This window comes from Phoenix dactylifera, chromosome 9, assembly GCF_051530095.1.
Source record: "Phoenix dactylifera cultivar Ajwa chromosome 9, Ajwa_hap1_PhDact_Kaust_v1.1, whole genome shotgun sequence".
Lineage (NCBI taxonomy): Eukaryota > Viridiplantae > Streptophyta > Magnoliopsida > Arecales > Arecaceae > Phoenix > Phoenix dactylifera.
In genome coordinates this window covers 23,366,678-23,392,859 of record NC_143198.1, presented here as the reverse complement: position 1 = coordinate 23,392,859, position 26,182 = coordinate 23,366,678, and the positions used below count along the sequence as shown (strand labels likewise).

The 26,182-nt window shown below is 39.4% G+C and overlaps 2 protein-coding genes and 1 long non-coding RNA gene across 9 annotated transcripts; 1 reads left to right on the top strand and 2 right to left on the bottom strand.

Moving 5' to 3' along the window:
* Window positions 1-3,129: 3,129 nt before the first annotated feature.
* LOC103714776 (putative GPI-anchored protein At4g28100) lies at window positions 3,130-6,441 on the top strand. Its single transcript, XM_008802182.5, has 2 exons — window positions 3,130-4,273; window positions 5,830-6,441. Exons 1-2 carry the CDS (start codon window positions 3,626-3,628, stop codon window positions 6,193-6,195), a joined length of 1,014 nt encoding a protein of 337 aa, XP_008800404.4. The 5' UTR covers window positions 3,130-3,625; the 3' UTR covers window positions 6,196-6,441.
* Window positions 6,442-7,883: 1,442 nt separating this feature from the next.
* On the bottom strand, window positions 7,884-23,600 carry LOC103714750 (lysine-specific demethylase JMJ26-like). 7 transcript variants are annotated; one of them, XM_088704456.2, is made up of 9 exons: window positions 22,913-23,566; window positions 22,685-22,818; window positions 11,988-12,183; window positions 11,819-11,888; window positions 11,684-11,747; window positions 10,886-11,283; window positions 10,580-10,805; window positions 8,499-8,570; window positions 7,884-8,378 (listed from the first exon to the last, which is right to left on the bottom strand). In XM_088704456.2, the coding sequence occupies exons 1-7, from the start codon at window positions 23,450-23,452 to the stop codon at window positions 10,753-10,755; spliced, it is 1,455 nt and encodes a 484-aa protein (XP_088560582.2). In that variant the 5' UTR covers window positions 23,453-23,566; the 3' UTR covers window positions 7,884-8,378; window positions 8,499-8,570; window positions 10,580-10,752. The 7 variants fall into 7 exon arrangements, with proteins under 7 accessions (XP_088560582.2, XP_088560585.2, XP_088560584.2 ...); XM_088704459.2 differs by lacking the exon at window positions 8,499-8,570 and having other exon boundaries at window positions 11,819-11,951; window positions 12,075-12,183; window positions 22,913-23,600; XM_088704458.2 differs by lacking the exon at window positions 8,499-8,570 and having other exon boundaries at window positions 22,913-23,592.
* Window positions 17,696-22,674, bottom strand: LOC149752893 (uncharacterized). Its single transcript, XR_016396474.1, has 2 exons — window positions 19,791-22,674; window positions 17,696-19,060 (listed from the first exon to the last, which is right to left on the bottom strand). It is a non-coding gene; the product is annotated as an uncharacterized LOC149752893 (long non-coding RNA).
* Window positions 23,601-26,182: the final 2,582 nt, after the last annotated feature.

The window sequence follows — 26,182 nt, the reverse complement described above, 5'->3', positions numbered from 1 at the left end:
GATTGTAATGGGCTTTGGGGTTTGATACACAAGAGGAGCAGATTCTGGTGGCTTGTCACTGCGTCCACACTGTCCCAAGCTCTGATGGGGTCAATATATTTAAGTATATGCGTTCGTTTGTCTTCTGGTTTTGTAGTTTTCTCCATGGGTCCCTACCTGGTGATTCCAATCTCTTGTTGCTGATACGGGTGGGAGGGAGGAGAGTACTGATACTAAGATAAAAGAAATGACTATAATAACATCATACGTACTATTAGTGGGGGCTTCGGGGGTAGATTTTTTTTTTGAAAAATACTTTGATAATGTAAGAAGATATATAGAGACAACTTCCATGAGGGGTGAACATCAAGTAGACCTTTTTTTTTTTTCTTTTTCTCTTTCTTTTTCGGATCCTACCCTCTTTCTCCATTCCAGTTGCTTCTTTTCTAAAGTATCTTCATTTGCTGTCAAACTCCACGCAGACTTGTGTCTTGCTGTCTCCATGTGGGATCCTACTTTCTTGGTTCAAGGCATGGCGACTGCTTAAATTAAGAAGGTCATTTCAAATGCGCGATGCTTTTGCTTAAACCGTGCCCACTCTCTTTCCAGTCACCAATCTCCTCTGGTTGCTTGGATAGCCGGTTGATAGGCTTGTTCTCTTCGTCCTCTGGATTCATGGCACTTTTTTTCTTTTGGCGCAAGCATCATAGCACTTTCATTTGCTATGTTTCTCTTTCTTTGCTATAATTAAGGCTGACGTCGGGCTGCGGTGTAAAGTTGAAAACACGAGGATTCGTAAAGAAGGGACGCCAAACAATCAAGTTTGGGTGTTTGCAGCGGCCAGGGCTGCCTTATGGCTAATTGGGAATATACGAGGTTGGTTTAATTTTTTTCACGTTTCAACATTAAAAACCAGCCAATTTGAAATCTAAAGTCTGCTAAGCCTTAATTACTTTTAATACTTTGAGATGTGCAGTCCCACTTAACCTTGTTGGTAAAGTGGGGTGTATATAATATTTACACACATACTTATATGTGTGTGTAGAGGGGGTGAATTAGAAGATGTAGGAGGAAATTCATTGACAAAATTCATAGTACAGTGTAAAAGAATTTTATGCAATAACCAAAAAAATTGATTAGATGAAAGAGCTTTCTATCAGCATCCTTCAAAAAAAAGAAAAATCAACCAATAATTTTTTGTACTAGAAAGTAGTAATTTTTTTGACTAACACGATAGAAAGGAAAGTCATTCCTATAATTTTATCGTCTTTCTTTCCAAGATGTTATGAACTTTCTTTCCATCTATCTATATGCATGCATGCATGCTTGCATGCATATGTATGCGTTAAAGTTAACATAAAGGGATGAATTTTGAGTTTATTTGCGAGTTACAGGAGGAATGCCCGCCGTTGCTCGGGATAGTTTTCATGTTTTTTTTTTGTTTTTTTTTGTGCAACGACGGCTCATACCCGATGGGTATGAATGCGATCAACAAGATCAAAAAACATAAAGCTATACAAAAACTCTGGTGCAGACTTGTGATCCACCTAAATAAATCTTCGAGTGATAAGCGGTGAAGGAGGTAACCCAGTCAGCAGCACCATTTGTCTCCAAAAAAAATATGTGGCCAGATAAGAGTCACACTCTTCTAGTAAGCGGCGGATGTCATGAAGCAGCAGCCGCTCCTTAATCGCGCATCCTCGATCTCGGACCCATTCAATGACTATAGTTAAGTTTTCCTCTAGCAAGATGCAAGTTGCACCCAGCATCTGTCGCGCATAGATGATGTCCTTCTATATTGCGCGGAGCTCGGCATACACCACAGATATATCGAAAACCCATCACCCTCATGTTGCCACCAATCTGACGTTACGGTCTCTGATAATATCGCAGCTCTCTCCTTGCTCACAAAGCGTTTTAAAACCCATCCCCAGCCACATTCACGTGAACCATAGCCGGTGACCAACCTAACCCGCAGCGAGCCTCGCATGTGGCGTCCCCTGCAGCGTCCACGCTCCCCGAGTGTCGGGTTTTTTCTCATCTCCTAATGCCCCTGCCGAACATTTCGCCTTCCCGACACGGGAATCAGGGTCCGACCACAATAATCTAACCAAATGCCCCCGAATATTTTACCCAGCTCCATCTGCAATGACACGGTTTCAGCCAAACAAATTAAATAGTGATAGTTCCGATGATGAATTTAAAAACTAGAGCAATCGTTTAATTCCAAAATTGAACCCAAAATCGAACCAGACATCGAATCCGGCACTCAATCCGAAACCATAACGAAAATCAAACATACCTAAGGTTTAATACTTTTATTTTTTTAATATATTCAAAATATTATATTATAAATTTGGTTATGGATTACTTTATAAAAATTATAGATGATATATTTGATTATTTATTATAAAAATTTTGAAATAAATAAAAGAATAAATAATCTTTTATTTTGATTTTAGTTTTAGAGACTATGGTAAATTTTCAATTTTTTTACTAACTGCAACAAATTCATCCCGTTAACATTCTTATTTATACCGGACGATCAAACTTTTACCCTAAATCCAACCAATCTCGAAATATCTTGGTTCCATCGCGGCTTGCATTAGTTCTACATTAAAAACACACTATTTACATCTCACAAGAAAATTAGTTTCAGATCGGTTGTTTTATAGCTTTTAGATAATAATATAATGGCTGTTGCAGCAAAACAATAACTAAACAAAAGACATTATATATATAATATAATATAATATATCTAGTTCTATATTGCTCATGCATTAGATAAATCTTGAATATTATACAAAATTAATAAATTTAAATAATATCTTCCACAGTAGGTTTTTAGAATGAAATTTTGTACTGCAATAAATGATATCATAGAAGATTTGGCCGATGATGGATTAGAAAATACTGCAGCATGAATTCATCGAGACTAATCATGGGCCGATCATGATGCCTGTGATTGTATTTGAATGAATTTAGATATTTAGCTAAATAAGAATGTTAGAGTTTAAAATTTAGCATGTGATTATGCAATAGATAGATTGCATATGCTTGTGTACAATAAAAAAATTTAAATAATATTTTTTGGCTAAATTTTTTTAGACGGATAACTATGGGTTCTCATGCCTTTCTTTCCGCTTAATTTTGAAAGTGTAGAGCCGTATATTATTTCCTTTTGTTTTAACAGTTGATTCATAACCTGAGAGGAGCTACATCATTGATGCGCCCCTCACTAGAGGGAACGATGAAAGACCTGGACCCAAGAACCTGGGCCTCCTCCCGATCCCCTTCATGGTCTCGCGGTTCTCGCCGTACTCTTCAGAGCCTCAAGGACGGTCTACTGCATGGACCCTAACCTGAAAAACGCCTCATTTGCATACGTTTCAGTTTCCAATTAGCCAATTTAGCTGTATTCTGTCTGTAGTCTAACAGAGAAGAGAAAGGTCGCGGTCCAAAAGCACCCTCCCATGCCTGCTCGCCAGGGAATGACCAAGAAAAGGACACCGCCCATCTCCTCCCACGAACCACAGCTTTCCTTCCACCTTTTCAACACCATTTCCCCTTTTTGAAGAGGATTGGTTTAATATCTGAATAATTCCCGAATCTTCTCTGAATCAGCAGAGTAAGGAAAACCAAGAAGATGACAACAACTTCGTCCCTGTCTCTCTCACTCTTCCTTCTCTCGGCCGCCCTGTTGGCCCTCCCGGCCTCCGCTGGAATCTCCCCGGAGGTCCTCTCCGACGAGAAGCTTCCCCCGGACCCTGGGGACCTCTCCTCCACCCACCCCAACACCGTACCGGCATTCCCCGTTGTCCAGACCGCGAAGCAGACCTGCCACCTCGACCTTTCCGACGAGCTCTTCGGCGGCGTCGGCGAGGCCTGCGGCCGCACCCTCGACCGCAGCCGCTGCTGTCCCGTGCTCGCCGCCTGGCTCTTCGCCGCCCACGCGCGATCGGCGCTGGACGTCCGACCACCGCCGGCGGCGACGGCGGCGACGGTGGACGGGCCGCTGATGCCGGACGACAACCAGAAGTGTGTGGACTCGCTGCAGAGCTCGCTGGCGCGGCGCGACATCCACCTGCCGCGGCCCAACGCCACCTGCGACACCGTGCTCTGCTTCTGCGGCATCCGCCTCCACCAGATCGGTTCGCTCCGCTGCCCGGCGGCGTTCAACGTGAGCGGCGCCGCCAGGAACGCCACGCCGACGGCGGCGGTGCGGGAGCTGGAGCGCAGCTGCCGCAACGCCTCCTACGCCGGATGCACTCGCTGTCTCCAGTCCCTCGAGAAGGTCAGTCTTTTAGGCCGGGCCTTGCAGTCACTTTAGAGTTTAGGCCTTTTTTTCTTTTTCTTTTTCTTTTTTTGAAAAAAAAGTTAAATTTAATCGACTTGGCCATTTCATAAGATAGAAACAAAAATTATTCAATTGTCTCCTTTATTTTTTTTTCAAGAAAAGGCCAATAACTCTTGATTTGATATTTTTCTCATTTAGTGGGAAATAAATATTAACGGTTTTGGGGAAAATTTGATGCAACTCGTGGCAATAAATACACATTCCCCACATACTACTCTTTAACACTTCAAGGAGGAGGAAGATAAATCCCACTTCCCAGTTCCAGGCTCCCAGCCGAATCTGTGAACGCTGTTCGCCGGCCGGCGAACTCCATATTTACCCAAAACACCCTCTCGTTCCATGTTCCATGTTCCATTCAGTATCAAAGAAATCCATATATCCGTTATTTCGCTTTCCTAAAATATGGACATCAGGAAACATGAGTTCTCCGTGAACATATTTATTCGTGGAAAACTTGATTGATTAGGCTCTTACTTTTCGGCCATCTCATTTTTCATCCTTGAAAAAGAAAGAGAAATTTTCCGTTGGTTAAAGCATTGGTTGTAATTTTCACAAGTATAGGGACTGCCCCGTAACCACCCGGTGTATATCTGAGAGAAAAGGGACGAACTGCTAGATTCTGTATTGCTTTGCAAGCGACAACGATCTGGCAGCTTTGTGATCAAGAAAAAATAATCGTGGGTTCTCCCGTGCTAAAAATAATAGGGTGATGACTCGAGATCAACGGCAATGTGGATGAAGATAATGAGATCGCCACCTTGGGGATCTTACATAAAAGTGATCTTACGTCATCTTTGCTCTTAAAATCACCATCCAGTCTAGTGATATTAAACCTGTCTTTTAGGATAGATTTTCAAGATTATTTTAGGACAGTGATGTGAATCTCAAGTTTGGAAACAAAAATATCCTTCATTTCACAGGAAGAAATTATTTCAAAAAAATACTGATCTCTATAAGAAAAGTTCTTCAAGTTGGAAAGGATTTGATAATGTCATAAAAAAAATTCTTCAAAGTTACTTTTATAGATTTTGATTAATTTTTCGTCTTATTGAATTAGTCTAGAATAACATGCTTTGATAATTGGATACACGTCAGTATGTGTTTCATATCATTTTTTTAAGAATTGTGTTTGATAGTTATAAACTACTTGGAATATATATAAAAATAGTTTTGGTATTATATAGACGGAGGTTTTAGATTTTCATAAGTACCAAAAAAAATTTAGATTTCTTTAATTATTGGAACTTAGCATACCAAATGTGATAATCTTAGATTGTCGAGGATTAAATTATTTCGATATAAGAATTACCAGTGTTCTAAAATCTTTTTTTTCCTGTTACTAAATGCCACCTAAATGATTTCGGCTCATGGCAATGATTTCTGTTTAGTAACCTTTGGATAACGGTTAATGGGATCAGACGGCTGACATTGAAATAAAAGATGGTCGGACGATCTTATCGAATTGTTTGTGTGTGGTGTTGGTGGTGATACAGCTGAAGGGCCACGGATCGGGGGGCAGCGGCGACCGGACGACGAGGATATTCGGGCGGGACTGCCAGCTGATGGGGCTGACGTGGCTGCTAGCAAAGAACAGGACGGCCTACATCCCAACGGTGTCCGCTGTTCTGCGCGCCGTACTCTACAGCGTCCACCCCCCGAGCCACGACGGGGACGCCAACTACAAGTGCAGCCTCGACCAGGAGAACATGCCCCTTGCCGTCGATTCCCTCCGCTTCCGGAAGCTCGACGACTCCTCCACCTCCTCCTGTTCCGCCCCCGTACGCTTCCCCCCTTTTTCCCTTCCTGTTCTCGTCTTGATCCCTCTCGTGAGCGGCCACGTGGTGCTCGGAGGCACCTGAGAGAAAATGACAAAAGGCCTGTCCTTTTTCGTCCTTTTGCCCGCTGTAAATTTTCCAGTTACCAGGGCCGGGCCTACGGTACATGATACTTACAGTATATTGCTGCCGATTCATACCACCTTTGTTGTGGTCCTTTATTTCTGGATGGTCATGATTTGATGATCTTTTTTCGGTTATATACGTGGTTTGGCGATGATTTGTGATTACTTTCTTCAATGCAAACGGGGGAGGATAATATCTCTCTAATGGCTAACAGGAGTAATTAATTGAGCGTTGAGCAACAAAAGCAGCGATCCAATCTGCAGAGAATCAGCGTCGTGGTAAACATGCATGGGTTGGAAACATTCAGGTTCAGTAAACAGTATCCACAACTTTTGTAACAAAGGGCGAATATTCATCAAGCCAGACTTTTAGAAGCATGAAAATGGCTAATAGTGACGGTCATTCCTTCCCATGCCACCATGTTGCTAGGAGCTAAACGCTATTTAGCCACTCTAGGAGCAGCTAGCAGCTAGCAGCTGCTCGTAGCCATTATGGAGAAATCCTTTACAAAGGAGATACATTAGTTACATTTATAGATGAAAAATCGAGATATGCTGACATAATGCAAGGTCATCCAAAAGAACAAATCTTAAAAGTGTGTTGGATTGATTCAATATTGATAAACCAAGAAAAAAGAGTTGAAGGTTGGAACGAACATATACAAAAAATTTCTGAAATCTTTTAGGAATTCTTGATTGGAGCTGAGCTAACTATAGCCCTAAGTTGTATCTTTTGGTTAATAAGATCCAAAAGAATTATTGATCTTAAAGGGTACAAATCCATGGTAGACATATAGAAATTATTATACATCAAAGTGTTGATTTTATTAGACGGAAGGTATATATATATATATATATATATATATATATATATATCATTATAAATTGTAACAAAAACTAATTTGGCAAATTTTCAAGAAGGAAATTCACAAGCTGTATACAGATGTTTAACAACTCAGAAAAAATTCACATTTTAAAATGCTAGTATGGAAACTAGCCTTAAATACATTCATAGAGAACCCCTTCTAAGAAATTTCTAGTAAAAATATTTATAATTTTTGCTTTCTCACAGGCTCAGTGACTACAGCCAAGATAAGCTACGGGACAAGGTTCCAAAGAGACTAAACTTCCAAAAACAAATATATTAGTGATTGACATATGCCAACCATTAGCAGCTCATTCGGACTCATTTGAGGTAAAAATATACATACAAATTTGATTTTCATACAAATATTATTTTATTAAGATAATATATTATTTTATTTGATTTAGCATCGTCAGCAGAACACACTACACAGACGGAATACAAATGCAGCACAACGTTTTCTCCATAACCGTAGCAGCATGAGCATAACTGTAGTAATTAGTATCAATGGGGACGATATTATGAATAGCAATACTTGCAGAGACTTCTTGTAAAATGTTGTCATCGCAGCATTCTAATTTTGTTAATACAAAATGCTGTTATGTCATTTATTAATCACCCAAATTTTGGAAAATAGTATACTCGATAAGTCATATTTCCAAATAGTTGAAAATCCAGCATGAAATCCAGTTTTGTGGGCGGTTTAAAAGGAAACCTCACCCAGTAAATTGGACGCCACCCAGCTTTTTATTTTAACTATTTCGAGAATGAGATCTTGGGAGTTTTATCATAAGCCCTGAACATTTCTTGAAATAGAAATATGATTGTACATCTTCTGTGCTCACCCAAGTTCACAACCTCTCGCTAATACATTCAGCATGCAAGGCACGTCAAAGCCAGAATGATGTTCCCATAAGCGAACCTTGCGTCACAACAATGAAAATAGCGGTTCTACCAATGATACAACCACTTGCACCTTTCCAACTTTCCATCAAGGATCATATTCGACAAACAAATATTCTGCTATTGGGGATCCACGTTAGCATTCATGCCTGTATGCAGCATAGCAGTAGGGAGTGCAAATGCCCATCTGTGTGTAGTTTCCTGCACTTCTTTTATCTCCTCTTTTTGCTTGTACGATCATCTAATCATCTGATAGAAGTTGCCTACTCTCAATTGTCCAGCTACAAACTGATGCATATCCTATTTTTAAGAAAAGCAGCTACAATAATGCCCGAGATTCACTCATGGACGCCAACTTAGCATAAGATGGGTTCCTGCATTTCTCAGAAACAGATGAGGGAAAAGCTTGAAAATATGTAGCAGGAAATTTGATTATATAGATGAAAGGGTATACGTTAAAGTGAAAAATTAAAGAGCAATAAAGGGGACAATACATCCATGAAGCAATGCAGCAAAAATGAAAAGCTTCTTTGTCACGGCCATTTCCCCCAGATTTACCTCCAACCCTGAAGCAACAGAAATTTTATGCTGCGAGAGAGGGATCGCCTAACATGGTTTAACTAGATTAAGTTCTGCAGGAAACTAGATTCCTGGACAAACCAGCAACTTCAAGAAAAGCAATCTATAGAAAAACAAGAATATGAGCTAATTAATCATATTCATTGCATATAACCGTGTCAGAAGTGAGTGAGAAAACAATCATCTAAGACAATGTTCAATTATAAGTAAGGTAGCAATGAACAAATAATATAAGTTCTGTTGGAAAAACAGAATAAACGATGGATGGTAAAAGGCTTCCCATAAAATATTGATAAGAATAAATGATGCTTATAAGACTTCCCCCTAAGAGACTCAAGAGCCTTCCCGTAAAATAATACAACCATGGTAAAAGGCTGATTAGTGTAACATCTTCTCCACGTATGCATTCACTAAGATGTTGCTTGATAAGAATGAACAGCACATGAACCTGAAGAGCAACTAAATGGATTGCCTGTTTACGGTCAATGACTGCAATAATTAACTAAATGAGGGCAACAGCCAAAATATGTCCTTATTGCTTGTATACACGAGACTCACATGTAATAAATGCAAATATGACGTATGCAGAAATGTACACGTACAGACACAACCACACATGCTAGAGGGGGAGTTAGACCTAATACAAGTAGGCATTACTCCATTAGTGTGGCACTTGATGAATAAAACTACAAAAACAATATACTTGAAGGAGTAAAGGCCATATCAGCAGAAGTAACATTGTCTGCTCAAAAAAAAGTGTAGGCTTTTGTGATTAGAGTAGCAACCAAACCATCAGAATGGAGGGCTATAAAACTAGAGAATCCTAGCAACTCATGTGATAAGTAAGAGGCCACATCTTGATTCTTGTTAGTCAAGGATAAGCTAGGGATAATTACTAGCGTCACTAGCTCAATCAACATCAGCAGAAAATCAGAGATCAAAAGTAAAATATGATGAAACGAATCAAGCAACTCTCATATTGATTTAAAGCAAGAATCTCCTCCAATCAGGTGGATATGCTGGCAACAGATTGTTAGTTGGTTAAGACAAGCACCAACTGGATATGCCTTCTGAAATTTTCGAAAAGGCCACGTATCAGTAAGATGCAGCATGCTGTTTTATTATGATATGCAACTGATCAAATTGGGGTAGCACATCTGTTTCAACAAGTACCATAAGAGCTTGGGAAACTCCAGCACAAATATTGGAAATGAAATCCTTCTTAAAATTGATTGACAACCTTGCTTTAGAAAGGCAGTAAGGGAAAAATAATCACAAACAATGAATATTGTGTTGCCATAGATTGGTTAAATAGTGACGCAATTTTCTGCAGTACCTGAACTAGATACAGGGAAGATTTTTAACCCATAGAATACATAACAAAGGTGAACAATTAGCTGAATACTGAAGACTAGGAGAGGAGGCACCTAGAGTTCCTTGTAGCGTGGAAGTTTTGCAGTAGATAGAAGTCATTACATTTAACATGCAAGAATTTTTAATTGTGTCAAAAAAGGTTCTTATAATCCCATTCCATAAGCATGGAAGGTTATAAACAGAATGAGTGACGGACTTTTCTGCACAAGACGATACACATGGTTGCATATATTAGAAGACCAACATAGCCCATGTAAGCAACAATCGTGCATATACATGTTGCTAGTGAAGTTTATGTATATGGTCTTTAAAGATATGACAATTAAATAAAGCATATTTATCTCATGAATCAGAATTTCACCATGTTTATTAACATTGTAAGTTTCAAGTAGAAAATTCCAGTATGGTAAATCGAGTCAAAGCTCAAAGAAACCATCAACGATTAGGTTGCACTTATTAATAGCTATTAAAGACCAAGTCCAAGGTTAGCACGACATCTACTATAGATTTGTGCAATCCAAATTAGATAAGCCAAAGTTCATATAGAAAAATAATAGAATAAGTTGACTGAAACAGCATATGACGTCATCTGTTATGAATGCTTCAGGTAGATACCAATTACCTCAACAAATCTGAGCAATCAGCAGCTTTTGCAGCTTTACTAGCATTATTGGCACTGATTTCCAAGAAAAGCATGGAACTTGGGCAGCTAATGCTGTACTTCGAAGAACACTAGGAACAGCTTTTATTCCAGTGTAGGGTGTTCGAGACCTTCACTAATGCAAATCATTTCACCTAATCACCACTGCAACCTATGCAGCAAAGGCTTCTTGCACGCTTACACGAAACTGCAGAAGTTTGTTGTTCATTTTAACATAAGACAAATAGTGAGAGAAAACATCTAACTTTTCAGGATACTTATACTCACCAGCAATTTGTTCTGCACTTATATCCGATTCCTCAGACCAGTTGAATGGCAACATGAAGACCAAATGCATAAGACCATTGCCACAGCCACCAAGTTCCTTGGATGGACAAGCAATATGGCCCTCACTATTTTCAGATTTCCATTCAGGCAACAATAGTTTAGTTGACAAAGATGACATATCAGGAGGCATTCTAACGGAGAGTTTTTGCTTCAATCCATTAAGTATCTTGCCAGCATGTTTGTTGGCTTTTCTCTCATTGCGAAACTTTAAGGTAGCAACTGCAACTTTTTTAAGTATGTTTGCCCCGCGTATCTCTTGACAACAACTTAAGCAAAGTTTATAAGGGCATCTTGGGCAGCTTCTAAGAAAATCAATGATTGAGTTCTTGCAGTGATTGCTGTTCCAAAAATCGATATTCCATTAGACCATAGTCACACAGTCAGTATTAAGGACTGACTGAGCCAAAAAAAAACCCACAAACTAGAAAAAATTAGACAAATTAGGCGATAAGTCAAGAGATCAATGAAGATTAAGACAAATGAATGAAAAATATATTAAGAACATCAAAACAAACTCAAGCTAAGGTTCAAATTTATACTTGATCGTGGAAAAATATTTGAATACACATATAGTAAAGAAAAACAAGATAATAAATATCTAAACACTTTCAAGGGAGAATACCTAATGTCAAAAAATTCAGGAACAATTCAGAGATTCTGTTACTAGAAATGAACATTAGCATGTAAAAATTTAACGAGATTTTAATAAGTGTATGTTTCTCATGTTGTTAAATTTACCAGTAAAGTATCTCATTGGGGCCACGTTCTGCCACTTGAATCTGAACGCCTGATAATCTTCTTCCTAGTTTTAATGAATTACGTCAAAAATCAAACTAAGCAATAGAAACAAGAAGCTACTAACTCCACACAAACCTTGGTTGTTTGCTTCTATTTCCAGCTCAGTAATTTGTTCTTGGCTTATCTGCTTCAGCACTGGCAGCAGCTGATTAATCAAGTTGTAAGCATATTTAATTTGGATGAAGTTTGTTTGACCAGTTGAAAATTCCTGAAGATAAAAAAAGTAAAGATTCACAAAAATTACCCAGTCTTGATAGAGCAAAGAAAGGCTCCCATGCAGCAAATGGAGCATTCTGCGATTAAATGTAAAAGAGCCAGCAAGGAAGCTGACCTTACACCCACCAGCTTTAGCTCCAGCATGCATGCATGTTTTGCAATCACAATAGCCACAACAGTTGGGACGAGATATCTTTACTCCCACCTCAGACATCTCAGAGTACCTGATGATGTTAAATATTCTAATTTTTCAACTAACAATAAATAGTTTAAAATATCAGTACACAAGAAACCAGAACCAAGAGTAAATTCCACTTCTTTACTCAAAATTACAAATACAGCACATAAGTCTTAATTAGAGATGCATCACATACATCCATTGAGATGCATATATCATAACAACCAGAATACATACACAACCTATGTCAAATATGTGCTTCAAGTGCACCTACTCTACATTCCAATATCACTTATTTGTGCCATTCTCTTCATGTCAAACAAAATTAACATCAAATTGCACCTTCAAAGCAGTAGCACAAAAAGGGAAATAAAAGGAGAGACCATTTTTGGTGCAGATTACTGTCAGAAAAGAAAGGAGGTGAAGTGAGCCTTGCTCTGGGCTTAAAAGAAGCCCTGAACCTAGGAAATTCTAGGTGATATCATCAGATCATTGCAAATTACTCAGCTATTGTTTTAGTTTAAGTCTCAAATTTATTTTAGACAAGGAGAATATTTAGATCTGGCAAGCCAGTAATGGTAATTTTCCTTCTTTTTTCTTCCCCTTCCTAAATACTTCATTTTGAGTTGGTTTCTGATTATGTAATAGCCCTAATAGGACTCGAATAAGGAAAGATATGTGACCGGCCATAGTCTCTTACAAAAGAACCATAATAATGGACAAAGGAATGCATATTGGCATTTGTTTCCGACATCGAAGTGTAACAAAATAGGTTTTAAATATTGCAACATGCTCCCATATCATTCATGTATTGGTATGATACAAGGTATGTATGCCCCCTATCAACTCATGGTTCACCAAACCGGATGATACCCCTATATTGGTATGGTAAACATGGTGCATGGTACAGGGTTGAGACAGTGTGGCACAGAAGAGACTTCAAACCTTGAATAAAATGGAACCTTTTTCCTCTAAAACTTTTCCTCTCCTTCTCTATATTTTTTTCCTTCACTCTGATTATTATGCTTTTAGTTGATGTTTAATGCAGTTGTTTAATCATTCAATCAGATATGTCTAGGTCTAAAAAAGTAACAGACCTAATCCATAGGAGTAGCCTCCATCGGTTAAGACCACATTCAGGTGCAGAGGTAATTGGAGGTACAAGGAAAGGGAGAAGAATGAAATGTACTCTAAATCATGTTAAAATGCTACATGATGGGTAACGGTTATGAAGGAAGAAACAAAAAAGTTGCTAGGGTATAATAACACCATAGAATAACACCATAAGGACAATTCATTGCAGCAATAGCTAGTGGTACCATAGAATGCCCAAAAGTATTTAATAGGTCGAACCCAAGGGCCTATCATACCGCCCCGTACCGACCATGCCATACTGTCCAGGTAAGATACGGGTATGATACCAAGATTTGATTCAATATACGAGTCAAACGGATCAGAATGAAGTGGAACTGCCCTGTATCAATCCATACGCTGGGCTTGAGACAGTATTGTAAGAAAATATAAAAATATATAAATAAATCTATCTCATCCTATCAGCTTAAGCTTTTAGGACGAGTGGTGATTTCAACATGGTATCAGAGCAGAGATCTTGAGTTCAAACCCTGTCTCCGCACTCTTTAACCCCATTATTAAAAATTTCACATGTTGGGCTCACCCATTAAAAGAAAGTTCGGCCCACATGTGAGGGGGAGTATAAGAAAATATGAAATATATAAATAAATCTACCTCATCCTATCAGCTTAAGCTTTTAGGACAAGTGATTTCAACAAGTACCATGGTCAAAAGTGAGAAAAAGGTACTAGAACTTTGTCTTGGTACAGGATGCATAGCGTACTGCACGATACCGACCATATTGTACTAAACTAATAATATACCTGTACAGTTCCTAGGACCGATTTTATGGATCATGGTTGAGCTAGATTTAAAGTAAGTCTCTGTTGCAGATAAGATAGCTAGGGAAGAAGATTCCTGCCACTATAGCCCAAAGCAACCCATGTTCATGGAAGGAAAAGTATTTGTGGAACAAATAATCCCAAGCCAAAAATGGTCCTATGACAAGGCCCATCTCCTTAATTAGACTGCTATTTTTGGTATAAACTATAAAGGCCATGAACAGGTGCATTCTAAAATAATCATAATGATAATCCAATATGCTAATAAATTCAGAGCATCCACATGACTTGCATGCGCAGGTTCCTTTTATGAACATGAGTTTGAGCATATCAACTAGCAAAGCTAATGAGTTTTTATTATGGTAATCAATGAGTACCAAAGACACTATTGTCCAAGATGGAAAGGAACATTGTTCATGCTGCAGTCTTACAAGATAAGATGATGCAGCCAAAAAACAACTCTATCATTGCTCCATAAACCCAACAGATTTCTAGTGAACTAACCATTCAAAATTGGCATTATGTAGTAACTGGCAAAACAGCTTTCTTGCATGCAAAATGATCTGGGAGCAAGTTTCAAGATACGACACGATCGATAGATTTCGTTCAAGTTTTATTTATCAGGGCTAGAAATATTAAAACATCAATTTATTCTTTGAGGCAGTCTCCTAAAGCTTGATTCCAGAAGTTTTATGAGGTGATCTTATTCTAAAGGTTCAAAATATTTCAAATCAACCGGTCCATGTTTCCAAACATAGTTTTCATGGTCATGACACACTCGGACTAGAGATTGATCATATAGTTCCAATTGAGCATGATAGAATAGAAAGGTTTAGATTTTGCGAAAAACTTGGACACATGACATGGGTATCAAGTCTCATAAAGGTTATACCACCGGGAGACTTGACGGGTCTGGTACCATGATGGCGAACCTTGGTGAAATAATTATTATAGATGATTTTTCCAAAATCCATCAAGGGTCTATTATCATAATTAGACAGCGGTTTGCATTGTCATAGTTTGATTTTCATGGAAGAACTAAGATTCAAAAACTTGATTACAAGTTTGGTTCTTGCCAAGAAAAAGAAGCTTTGATTTCCATAATTTCATTGTTTTCACCTCTCACATTGACAATTTTGCCCTCCCACACCATAAAAACAAAAGAAAGTAAATTAGGCATCATTCTATAGCATGCATCAGCTTGGTTCGCATAGAAAAGATTAATATGTTCACATCGTTTTGATATAATATATCATTTTATTGCTTAAGGGTAGGCCTGCAATGCTAACATTGCTCTATTATAACCTATGTGTCATAGGTACGAAACACGGAAATAGTCACTCTGCACGTGAGGGTAAGAATGCATAAATCTGACCCTCTCTAGATCCTGCGATGGTGGGAGCCTCGTCCACTCAAATGTTCTTTATATCATTTTATTGTGTGATGATAAACAACCACAATGGAATCTCCATGTTGACAAGATTCAGATTTTACAACAGCCAAACCTATGTTTTCTTTTAAAGGAAAAAACATCTATTTCTCTGGGAGCCAACATCGTGATGCTTCCAAATCTCCCAAAAGTTGCAACATCTTAGTTTAATATTGACAAAGTGATTTTATAATCTGGAAATATTAAAAATTGTTGGAAAAATAAGCATAAGTTACCCATGTATATGATACATTTGGGCCATGAAACAGTTTAGGCATAAATACTGGAAACTTAGAAACCACCTATGAACTTGGACTGATTTCAACCAAAATTGACACATTGAGGTTTGGAGATATTTTTCAAACCTTAAAGGCATGATATGCATGCTTACATTTACCAACTCTGCATAAGCTACCAATTCTGTCTAATATTTAAGTTTGGATCACCTGCCCAAATTTCCAGCAACGCTATTACCATTTGAAGCCAGAAAAGTAGTGCCCAACCTGGCAATGGTAAAGAGTTTGATAGCGTAACAAAATTAAAGTTAAGGATCTGTTTGCGTGATACAAAGAAAGATGGAAATTTAATCGAAAACCTGCTTATTTTCCTTTTCACCATCGCAGTCTCATAAAGGTTAGACCATTGGGGCAGTCATCTAGAAAATCAAAGAAAAATTGACAACAGCAAAGCCTTCATTTTTCAGATGTGAAGTAGGATAATGGCCAACTAATATCCTACCATTACGTGACTACCATCTTACTGGAAGAAAGGAGCATGAATTATACAGAAATATAATTTATTGGTGACTCTTAGAAGGGCAACACTTTATCATTTGGAATACTATATTGGAGCAATAAAAACATGGTGCTATTGATAGTGCAGTTTATTTTTTGCATCAATGGTTTCTTCTTTTAAATGCACTGCTACTATTTGGTGGTTGACAGCGTGAGAATCATATAGTTAGTCTCTTAAGGAATTCATCTGGAGTTGGGCCGAAAGATACTAAATTTGGTCCAATGTCTTGGTGAAGACACAATGACGCGGGATCATAATATCTACCCTCTATAGTTCACATGAAACAAAACATCTCCAAGGGAGATAAGGGATTGAAAATGGATGATTTGATTGAAGTGTTGAAGTTATCAGATTCATCCTATGGAAAGGCTTTTTTTTTAGAACTTTTAACAAATTCAAAAAGTATGTAGCTAATCACCCATGAGATTAGTGAACGTTTAATTGAAAGAGTTCAATTAAGCATTGAAAACTAGAGAAGACAAGGAGCAATTGGAACTTTCGTATTACTCAGAAAATGCTTGAAAGGAAGAAAATAGCTAGTGAAGAGAGAAGAGAGAGAGAGAGAGAGAGAGAGAGAGAGAGAGAGAGAGAAGAAAAGGTAATATAGAAGGCAAGAATTAAAGTGGAGAAGGTTGAGGGTAAATAAAAAGTATGGGCGTAGGAGAAGGAAACAAATAGTAGATAGCAGAAAAAAGGATGAATAGTGACTAAGCAAACTGGCAATACAATTAGCAGTCCAATATTTTTTACGGGCCATAAATGGTGGAGATGAAAGAAAACAACCCCCAATAATCCATTATTTGTGTCGAGACAAGTTCCAAATCTTTAAGCAACTTAAACTTCCCTAGTAAAATTATGTTCAAGGTAAAGTCAAAAACAAGAGAGACACCTAAGTCCAATTTATACATAAGTAGGTTCCAAAAACCTTAAAAAACTCAAAATTTGTTACCCGCATCCCATGCAATCTCCTTCTGCACTTTGACCATTGAAACCTGAAGAAAATCACTGGCAACTAAATAAGACATCAAAAACTTTTCACACAGGATTCTTGAGAAAGAGAGTCTACTCATACAACAAGAACTTTATCAACATGATGATTCAAGCACCTAAATGAAGAGATTATGATGCCAAGAGCTGTTGAACTTGTGCTGAAAATTCAAAGAAGGAAGAGAAAGTGAACACAACCGATTGTGGCGAGTTAGAAACCCCACTATAGCACATACGATAGGAGGGCAGACGATAATTGGAAGAGGAGCAGGGGCGAATCAATCTCTTCCAAGGATGAAATCATCACTTTGGCCAACCACTTCAAAGATACAGCTCTCACACACCCATTTACAAACTGTAAGAATCCACCAAAAGGGAGGAGAGAGAGAATAGAGAGAAGGCAAGAATAATTTCCGCAAGAGAATACTCACAAATCAATAATTCAAGTATCTTAAATATTATTGCAAAAGGAGCCGCAATAGAGGTATTTATACATAGTAAAAAAAACTCTTTTCTTCAACTTTCCAATGTGGGATTCCAAGCCTCATTCAAGATCGAAGAATTCTAACTACTCACTTTCTTAATATCAAAATTTCTTTAAAAAAAGTTCACAAAAATCAATACTAACATCAAACTTTCCTAACAAGACTAAACTCAAGTTGGACTTCGAGACCCATGCAATAGGGAGCTGCGACCTGTACGGCAGCACATGCGCCCCATGCGCTCCAGCATCATACTCCCCTAGTTAGAGAAGACTCACCGTCGAGGTTCGATCTTCTTGGTCCCCTGACCATTATAGTAAGACAATAGATCAGCTATATTGAACGTTGCAAATCCTCCATCATCTCCAGAAAGTTCAACTTTGTAGGTATTATCATTGATGCATTTCAGAATTTTGAAAGAGCCATCTGCTCAAAGAAATAACTTGGCATTCTTAGAAGGGAATCAGTTTTTCCTCAAGCGCACCCAAACTAGGTCACCTTCTTTGAAGATGATAGGTATCCTATGCCTGTTGGCATGACACTAGTATTTCACTATGTGTCGAAGAACCCTCTCACACCTCTTCATGTAGCTTCTTGATCTCATTAGCTCGTGCATTAGCATCTCCACTGAATTGACAAGTCGTTGATAAGGGCACAAGGTCTAACGGACTCAAAGATTGTATACCGTAAACAACTTGAAACGAACACTTCCTAGTTGCTTGGCTTACTGAATTGTTGTAGGCAAATTTAACCTGAGCCAATAACAGATCCCACTATCACGTATGGTTAACAACAAAACTTGTCCACAGATTTCTTAAACTTCGGTTCACAGCTTCAGTCTGACCATCTTTCTAGGGATGGCTACCTGAGCTGAATTGGAGTTGAGCATCCATCTTCCACCATAAACTTCACATCCCTATCAGATGTAATCGTCTTAGGAATATCATCAAGACGCACGATCTTATGGAAGTAGAGTTCAGCAATAAAGAGGCATCATGCATCTTCTGGCAGGGCACAAAATGAGCTATCTTGGAGAATCGATCAACCACCACCATGACAAAATCCTTGTTGTGTTAAGCCCACAATGAAAGCCATGCTCACATCTTCCTACGACACCTCTGGAACCGGCAATGGCAACTAGAGTCCAATGTTTTGTCCTCCTAACATGGCAATATAGCAAACTCGACATCATTCAATATGACGCATTATATCCTTTTCCATCCTTGGCTAATAGAAATTTTTCTTGATAAGCACCACTATCTTATCTCGTCGGAAGTGTCTAGCAAGTCCACCGTCATGGACTTCAAAGATAATAACCTGCCACAACGAACATTGAGGTACATAGTTAGTTACCCTTGAACTGAAATTTCTTTTGGCGATAACTTTGCCGATATGAACGTTCAACAATAAGCTTCCAAATCTCTCCATAATCTGGATCTTTCTTATACAATTCCTTGATAATTTCAATTTTGAGAACTTTCAGCTGCATGGTGGAAAAAAGTGTACGTTATCGACTCAAACCATTCGCTACTAGATACTTGATACCCAATTTATACTTAAGGAGAGAAAAAAGCTGAAGGAACTGACTCCAAACAACATGCCGGCAGCTAAATTTATGTTGGGAATTCAGGTGTTTGAGCAGATCATGGTCAGAGTAGAGAAAAAACTTCATGTGCAATAGATAATGACTCCGATGATCCAAAGCATGTATGATAGCATAGAATTCCTTATCATATGTTTAGTACTTCAGCTTGGCATCCTGCAACTCCTCACACAAGAAAGCAATCTGACGGCTTTCTTGGCTAAGGATGTCACCAATATCGACACTGGAAGCATCGCAATCAACTTCGAAAATTCATTCACAGTTGAAAAGCATTAATACTAGTGCTTCAATAACCCTCTTTTTCAAATTTTTGAAGCTCTATTGTTCTTTGTCGGTCACCGAAAATGTCTTCCTTCTTATATTCAGTCATTAGCGCAACAGTAGATCTGAAATTTTTAAAAAATCCGCAATAAAAAAAAAAGCTAAACCATAAAAACTTCTCACCTCACACAACGTCCTGGACATGGCGCAACTAGTAATGGCGCTAACTTTGCTAGGATCCACTTCAATACCTCGGCTTGACATAACAAATCCAAGGAATACCAACTTATCAGTGAGGAAATGGCACTTCTTCAAGTTGGCTAACAGTTGTTGATCTCTTAAGACCTGGAACGCTTGTCAGAGATATATTAAGTGCTCTTCCTTCCCCTTGCTATAGACAAGGATATTATCAAAATACATGATAACAAATCTCCCAATGAATGACCTCAAGATTTGATGTATCAGATGCATGAAAGTGCTTAAAGTATTGGAGAGACCAAAAGGCATGACCGTCCACTCATATAGACTGCCTCAGGTCTTGACGGCAGTCTTCCACTCATCACCTAGGTGTAGTCAAATTTGATGATAGCCGCTTCAGAGATTGATCTTGGAGAAAATAACCGAGCCATGTGGTTGATCGAGCAAATCATCAAATCGAGGGATGAAAAATTGGCACTTGATTGTGATCTTGTTAACAGCTTAACTATCGATGCACGTGCCACAATCCATCCTTCTTAGGTACCAATAATGTTGGCATGGTATACAGACTTATGCTTTCCTAGACTAGCTCTTTCTTCGTGAGCTCTTTCACTTGACGCTGAAGTTCTTCATCTCCTTGAGACTCATAGTGTAAGCAAGCTTGTTGGGGATGACAGCACCAAGTAAAAAGTCAATACAGTATCGGATGTCGCACATAGGAGGCAGTCCGACGGGGATCTCACCAAGCACAAACCCTTCAAGAAGCGATTTGATCATCCTAGGAAGCTTCATGGACTTCTCATCTTCTTCTAGCACAATCAGGGCACATGCAGTAGTAGACTCCTTACATGCCTTTAGGAGTTCAAATTTGGAGGCGAAGACGCTAGTCTCTAATGGAGACTTGGGGCAATGATCTATCTTCAAGGGTATTAGGATGATCTTCACACCATCCATCCCAAAAGTATAAGTATTCTTAAAGCCATCATGAATAACTCTGCGATCATAATTCCATGGACGTCCTAACAATATATAACAAACGTCTATCGGAATAACATCGCACCACGCTCCATCTTGATATCATTTTCTAGTGGAGAATTGGGCCAAACATGCTTTGTTGCCTTTCCTTAGCCACTGCAACTTGTAGGGATAGGAGTAATTAACCTGCTTCTTTTACTGTTTACCATTGTAGTCTCATAAAGGTTAGACCATTAGGGCAGTCATCTATAGAATCAACGAAAAATCGACAACAACAAAGCTTTTATTTTTCAGATGCAAAGTAGGATAATGCCTACTATCTTGCTCGAAGAAAAAGAGCATGAATTATCACAAAAATATAATTTATTGGTGACCCTTAGAAGGGCAACACTTTATCATTTGGAGTACCACACTGGAGCAATAAAAGCATGGTGCAATTGACAGCGCAGTTTATTTTTTGCATCAGTGGTTTCTTCTTTTAAAGGCGCTGCTACTATTTGGTGGTTTACAACGTGAGAATCATATAGTTAGCCTCTTAAGGAATTCATCTGGCATTGAGCTGAAGGATGCTAAAATGGTCCAAAGTTGGCATTGGCATTGAGCTAGGATCACAATATCCACCCTCTACAGTCTACATGAATTAAAACAAGATAGGATGAACCGGCCTATACTGGCTGGTTCGGACCGATCCGGCCTGTAACCGGTACACTGAAGCAGTGAAAACCGGTATGGGTCGGTTCTGTACCGGAGACGAAGAAGACGAAGAGAACGAGAGAGCGTGGTAAAGAGAGGGAGGGAGGAGACTTGTGGCCGCCATCGGAGACCCGTGGAGGGGCGGCGGAGCCTGCAGGGGGGCGAGGAAACCCTCAGGGGCGTAGCCGCGGCTTTTTAATTTGGAAATTTTAAGGCAAGTTGGCACACATGTTCCAGTTTGAAGTGAAACAATTTTGTTAGAGATAAATTGAACCTTAAAGGCATGAATCCATAAACTCCATCTGGTGCTGTAGAGGGGTTGGAGCAAAGTGTTCACTGGGCTAGTCCAACTAGAAGGAAGATGGCTACGTTATGCAAAACACAATTAGAGGAAACACATCCTAAGGAAAAGAAAGGCATACACTCTAACTGCTAAGCCTTTTGAATAACAGATGATCGACTGGTAGCAAAAAGATTAGGTCAGGCCTATGAGAGAAACGACAAAGATGGTCTAATATTTTAACTCCATGACCTGTGAGGGTTATTTTAGAAAAACATGGATTGCAGTTGCAAAAAACCTTATAATTCAGAAAGGTGAACAATTTGTCAGCTGCATTTGCAAAGCTGTCCAGTGTTCACACTGTGAATATGAACTTTACCAACAGTGAATCAGAAGTTCCCATGGGCCTACATAAATCAAATTAAGGTTCCCTTAGAAAACCTCATTGCATTACCTCGGTGAGGCCATAGACTTTCATAGATAATTCCACCATCAATTAAATGAACATCTAATGATTAACAGGGTTTCTTTAAATCTGTTCTTTCCTCAGACACTTCCATTTATCAGAAATTGAAAGGTGATCTTTTGTTTGAAGGAGTTGGTTAAATTTGCTGGGTTAAGAATCTCAAATACTTCAACTGAATCAGATGAATGGCATTGTGAATGCCAATGACCAATGCACACTTGTTTATTATACAGGTGCTTCTGTACATTATGTATTGCAGTTATACCTCAGTAAAGACTTAATGTAATTGTTGCAGACATTAGTGATGGGATAGATAAGTGTCAAGAAAAGACTAGCAACAAATAATCGAGCATTTTGTCACATGATGTTAGCAACAATTATTTGAGTCATAGATAGTATTAACCACAGTCCTAGATCAAGGAAGTTCAAGAATCTGAAACGGAGAGGCGGGAGTTAGAACGAGACCATTTCTTTATGCAGCTCGAGCACGACTCCTTCCGGCGACTCGAACACCAGACCTTACGAACCACCTTACTCTCCCCACATCTATGACAAATCCTCTTTCGTCCCCTTCGCAGACCCTTACCACAAGGAAATTTCTATACACAGGAAAAGGAACAAAATTTACACAAAAATGTAAGGAAAGAGGAGATTCAATAAACCATAAAAGAACGCATAGACAACGAAATCGACCTTCAGGGGTCCCACGGGGAGCGGCTCCACGTTCTTGGACCGGATGTACCTCCTCAAGAACGGTTCTTGATCACACCCTAGCTTCCGGTCCAAGGGCGGGCCGGCATTGCCGGAATCCCTCGCAGGAGTCAGGGAGATGGTCATTACCCCATTAGGGAGGTCCCTCGTCAGCTCCGTCTGCCCCTCGGACTCCCCCTTCTTCATCTCTCTCTCTTCCCTCCTCTCCATCCGCCGCCTCAGCGCCACCGCGGTCAGCTCCTTCGTCGGAGGATCCCCTTTCCTCCGCCGCTTCCTCGGCGGCTGATCGGGCGGCTTCGGACGGGGGCGAGGGGGAAGGCCGGGCTTCCGGTGGGGCTTGGAGGCGGATTCAAGCAGCTCCTTGTGCTTGGCCTGGTTGCGGCGGGCCAGGTGGTAGTGGTACTCGCAGAAGCTGACCCCGGCCATGGCGCGCCTCGGGCACCTCCATTCTCGGCCGTCGGACCGCCTGCAACGGAGCTCGTCGGCCACGGGCACGGGCGCGGCCTTGTTGCCTCGGGCCATAGACTCGCCGGAATACCGCCTAGGAAAACCGCTTTAAAGAAGGAGTAGCGGGGGGGGGGGGGGGGAGAGGGAGAGAGAGAGCTGTTCTTGGAAGCGGAAAAGACGAAACGGCGATTCCCCCGAACACATACGAAACAGAAAGAAATACGGGCCTGGGTGTTTCGGAGGGTTTAGATTTTATCCAAGTGGCATTTCCGAAAATATGCCCCACGGGAGTAACGTGAAGTCGACACGAGCGACAGAGCAGACCATCTTAGCGCAACTAATTTGCGCAGAAATTTATTGTTAGATTAGACTGAAGGTCGGAAATAAAAACTTTATCCATGGTAAGTAAAATCGTTCATATCAAATAGTGTTATCTTTATTCCTCCATCTCAAGGCTTTATAAAAGCTTTACTTTAAAAAAATTCTAATGCTAACAATTTTATTTAAAGCTCTACTGTCAATAGCTCCTCCAAACAGAGCCTAAATCTATCTTACCCAAAAGTTGTGGAGAAACTCTATGGTCTCTTTGAAGTTTGAACAATTCAAGGATAGTGCACTTGCTTTCGTGGGATTGGGTATGTCATCCTACCCTGAATACAGACCAGGGAAGCCCTGCTTTAGCTGCAAGAAATGTGATGATGATGGCCAAATATGTGGCAACTGGCAAGATTCATGCTGGATTAGGACAACTTCTGGTGCTTGCTCATGAGAGTGAAGTATGACCCGTGGTCTATCTCCTCCCTCCAGTATTGACTCAAGAGTATCTCCCTTATTTGAAAGAGAATTTGTTCCTATGCCCATGTCAGTTACTCCAATCTCAAATGGGGCATTGGTGACGGTACCTCTAGTGATGTTGTTCATGACCCGTCGATGCGAGTACCATGCATGGCTTATAACTGATTCATCATCAACATTTTACTGAAGATTTAACTGATTGAATCTTGTCCATGGTGATCCAGGGCTTCGACAGTGCCGACGGATGAGGGTGGGTCTGTTCTCTAGTTTGACCATCAAGGCAAGAGACTTCTTCAGACTATTCTCATGTACGCCTCTTTCAACCCGAGTACTGGCTAGATATGGAGGCTTCGTTTCATCCAAGGATTTCCCTGTTTATGTGGAAAGTTGCTTGGAATCGGCTCTTGTATTGTACTGTATTGCATTAACATGGACTCATACACCACTTCATTGTGATCTCGATCCTAGTATTAAGGAATATATTTCATATATTATTCTGTAGTGTAAGCTGGATGCATAGGCATGGAGGTAAACTTCTTCTCCCTTGACCTCATCTGTGATTCCTTTGCCCTCCCTTGATGCCTTTCTTCAGTCGCTTAAAGAGAAATCTCTAAAAACAAGTAAAGGGACCTTGATTTGTTGCATTGCTTATCATATTTGGTTGGACAGGAATGAGCTTATTTTTCAAAGTATCCTTTGAAGCCTATATTAATTTAGTTGAAAAGTCTTGTCTTCGGGTCTCTAGGTTTATATAGACCGCTTTAGCTAAGAGATCCTTGATAGAATGGGAAATTTGTAGCTCCCTCTCTATAGGTTCTATGTTTCCCAATATGATCTTCCTCTTCTGCATTTTGGGACTCATCATCCTCTTACTTTCTTAAGATCAACTTAATGGTAGCATGCATGACAAGAGAGCTTATGGTGGTGCAGGTTTCATCATCAGGAAGAAGTCATAGTTGCTCTTTTCTTGCTACAAGCGATGCTCGAGTTTTTGATACTACTATTCTGATGGCTAAACTATATGGACCATGAGAAGGACTGACATATGCTAATTCCAAGCTATCCTATATTGTATCAAAGGAGAGATTCTAGAGCTGTGGTTAAGTAAGTAGTTGTCAGACATAGCATCTTGTGATGGTGATTCTCATCCCTTGATACAGGATTATTGGCAGATGGTGCTACCCTAAACTCTTTCAAGGTGGCGCTTGTCTATAGAAAAGCAAATAGTGCAGCTAATTAGGTAGCTACTTATGTTGTTAATTATACTAGGGTCACCATATGAGATTTTGCTTTTGTTGCTCCTCAAGTTTGCATGTCTTGCTAATAAGAAGAAAAAAAACCCTTGAAGATCTTTTTTTTTGCCAATGCACGAATGTAATTGGAATTTCGATATAATACTGCAAAATTATCCAAACAATGTCGTTTTAAGGTCTCCCATGGCAACCAACATGATGTCCCATCAACTATCTCATGTGTCTCAAAGCTTGTAAAGGCTGATTATAAACAGGTCAAGCATACATTTTGGATCCACATAAAATAAATTTCTTTCTGTCCTACCAGTTTTGACTTAATTATGAATAGGTTTAATTGGATGTGAGGGTTTTCTAAAACTAATACTCATACACCTTGCAAAAATTCAACCAAAGACAAAAAGGACTGAACATCCTTCGGTATCTGCATAAGAAATTGTATGAGATCAATTAGATAAATAATTGCGAAAGTGTCATTCTCTGAACCTGCGTCCTCACCCTTGATGATTATAACAAGAGTATGAATGCGACTAATAAAAGTATGAATCCAGCTCTTTAGTTTTTCTTGAGAAATGAATGCAGTTCATGGTCTACTGGCCACTCCTTTTATTTTTTTTAGTGTAGTTTGTGGTTTTGCTACATACTTTATTTTACCAAATGAATCATTGTTGTTTATTTTACTATTTCATGACACTGTATAATTTTCCTTATTGCTTCACAAAGTTTTAGCAACTCCGTTGCTCTTGGATTAAAAAGAAGA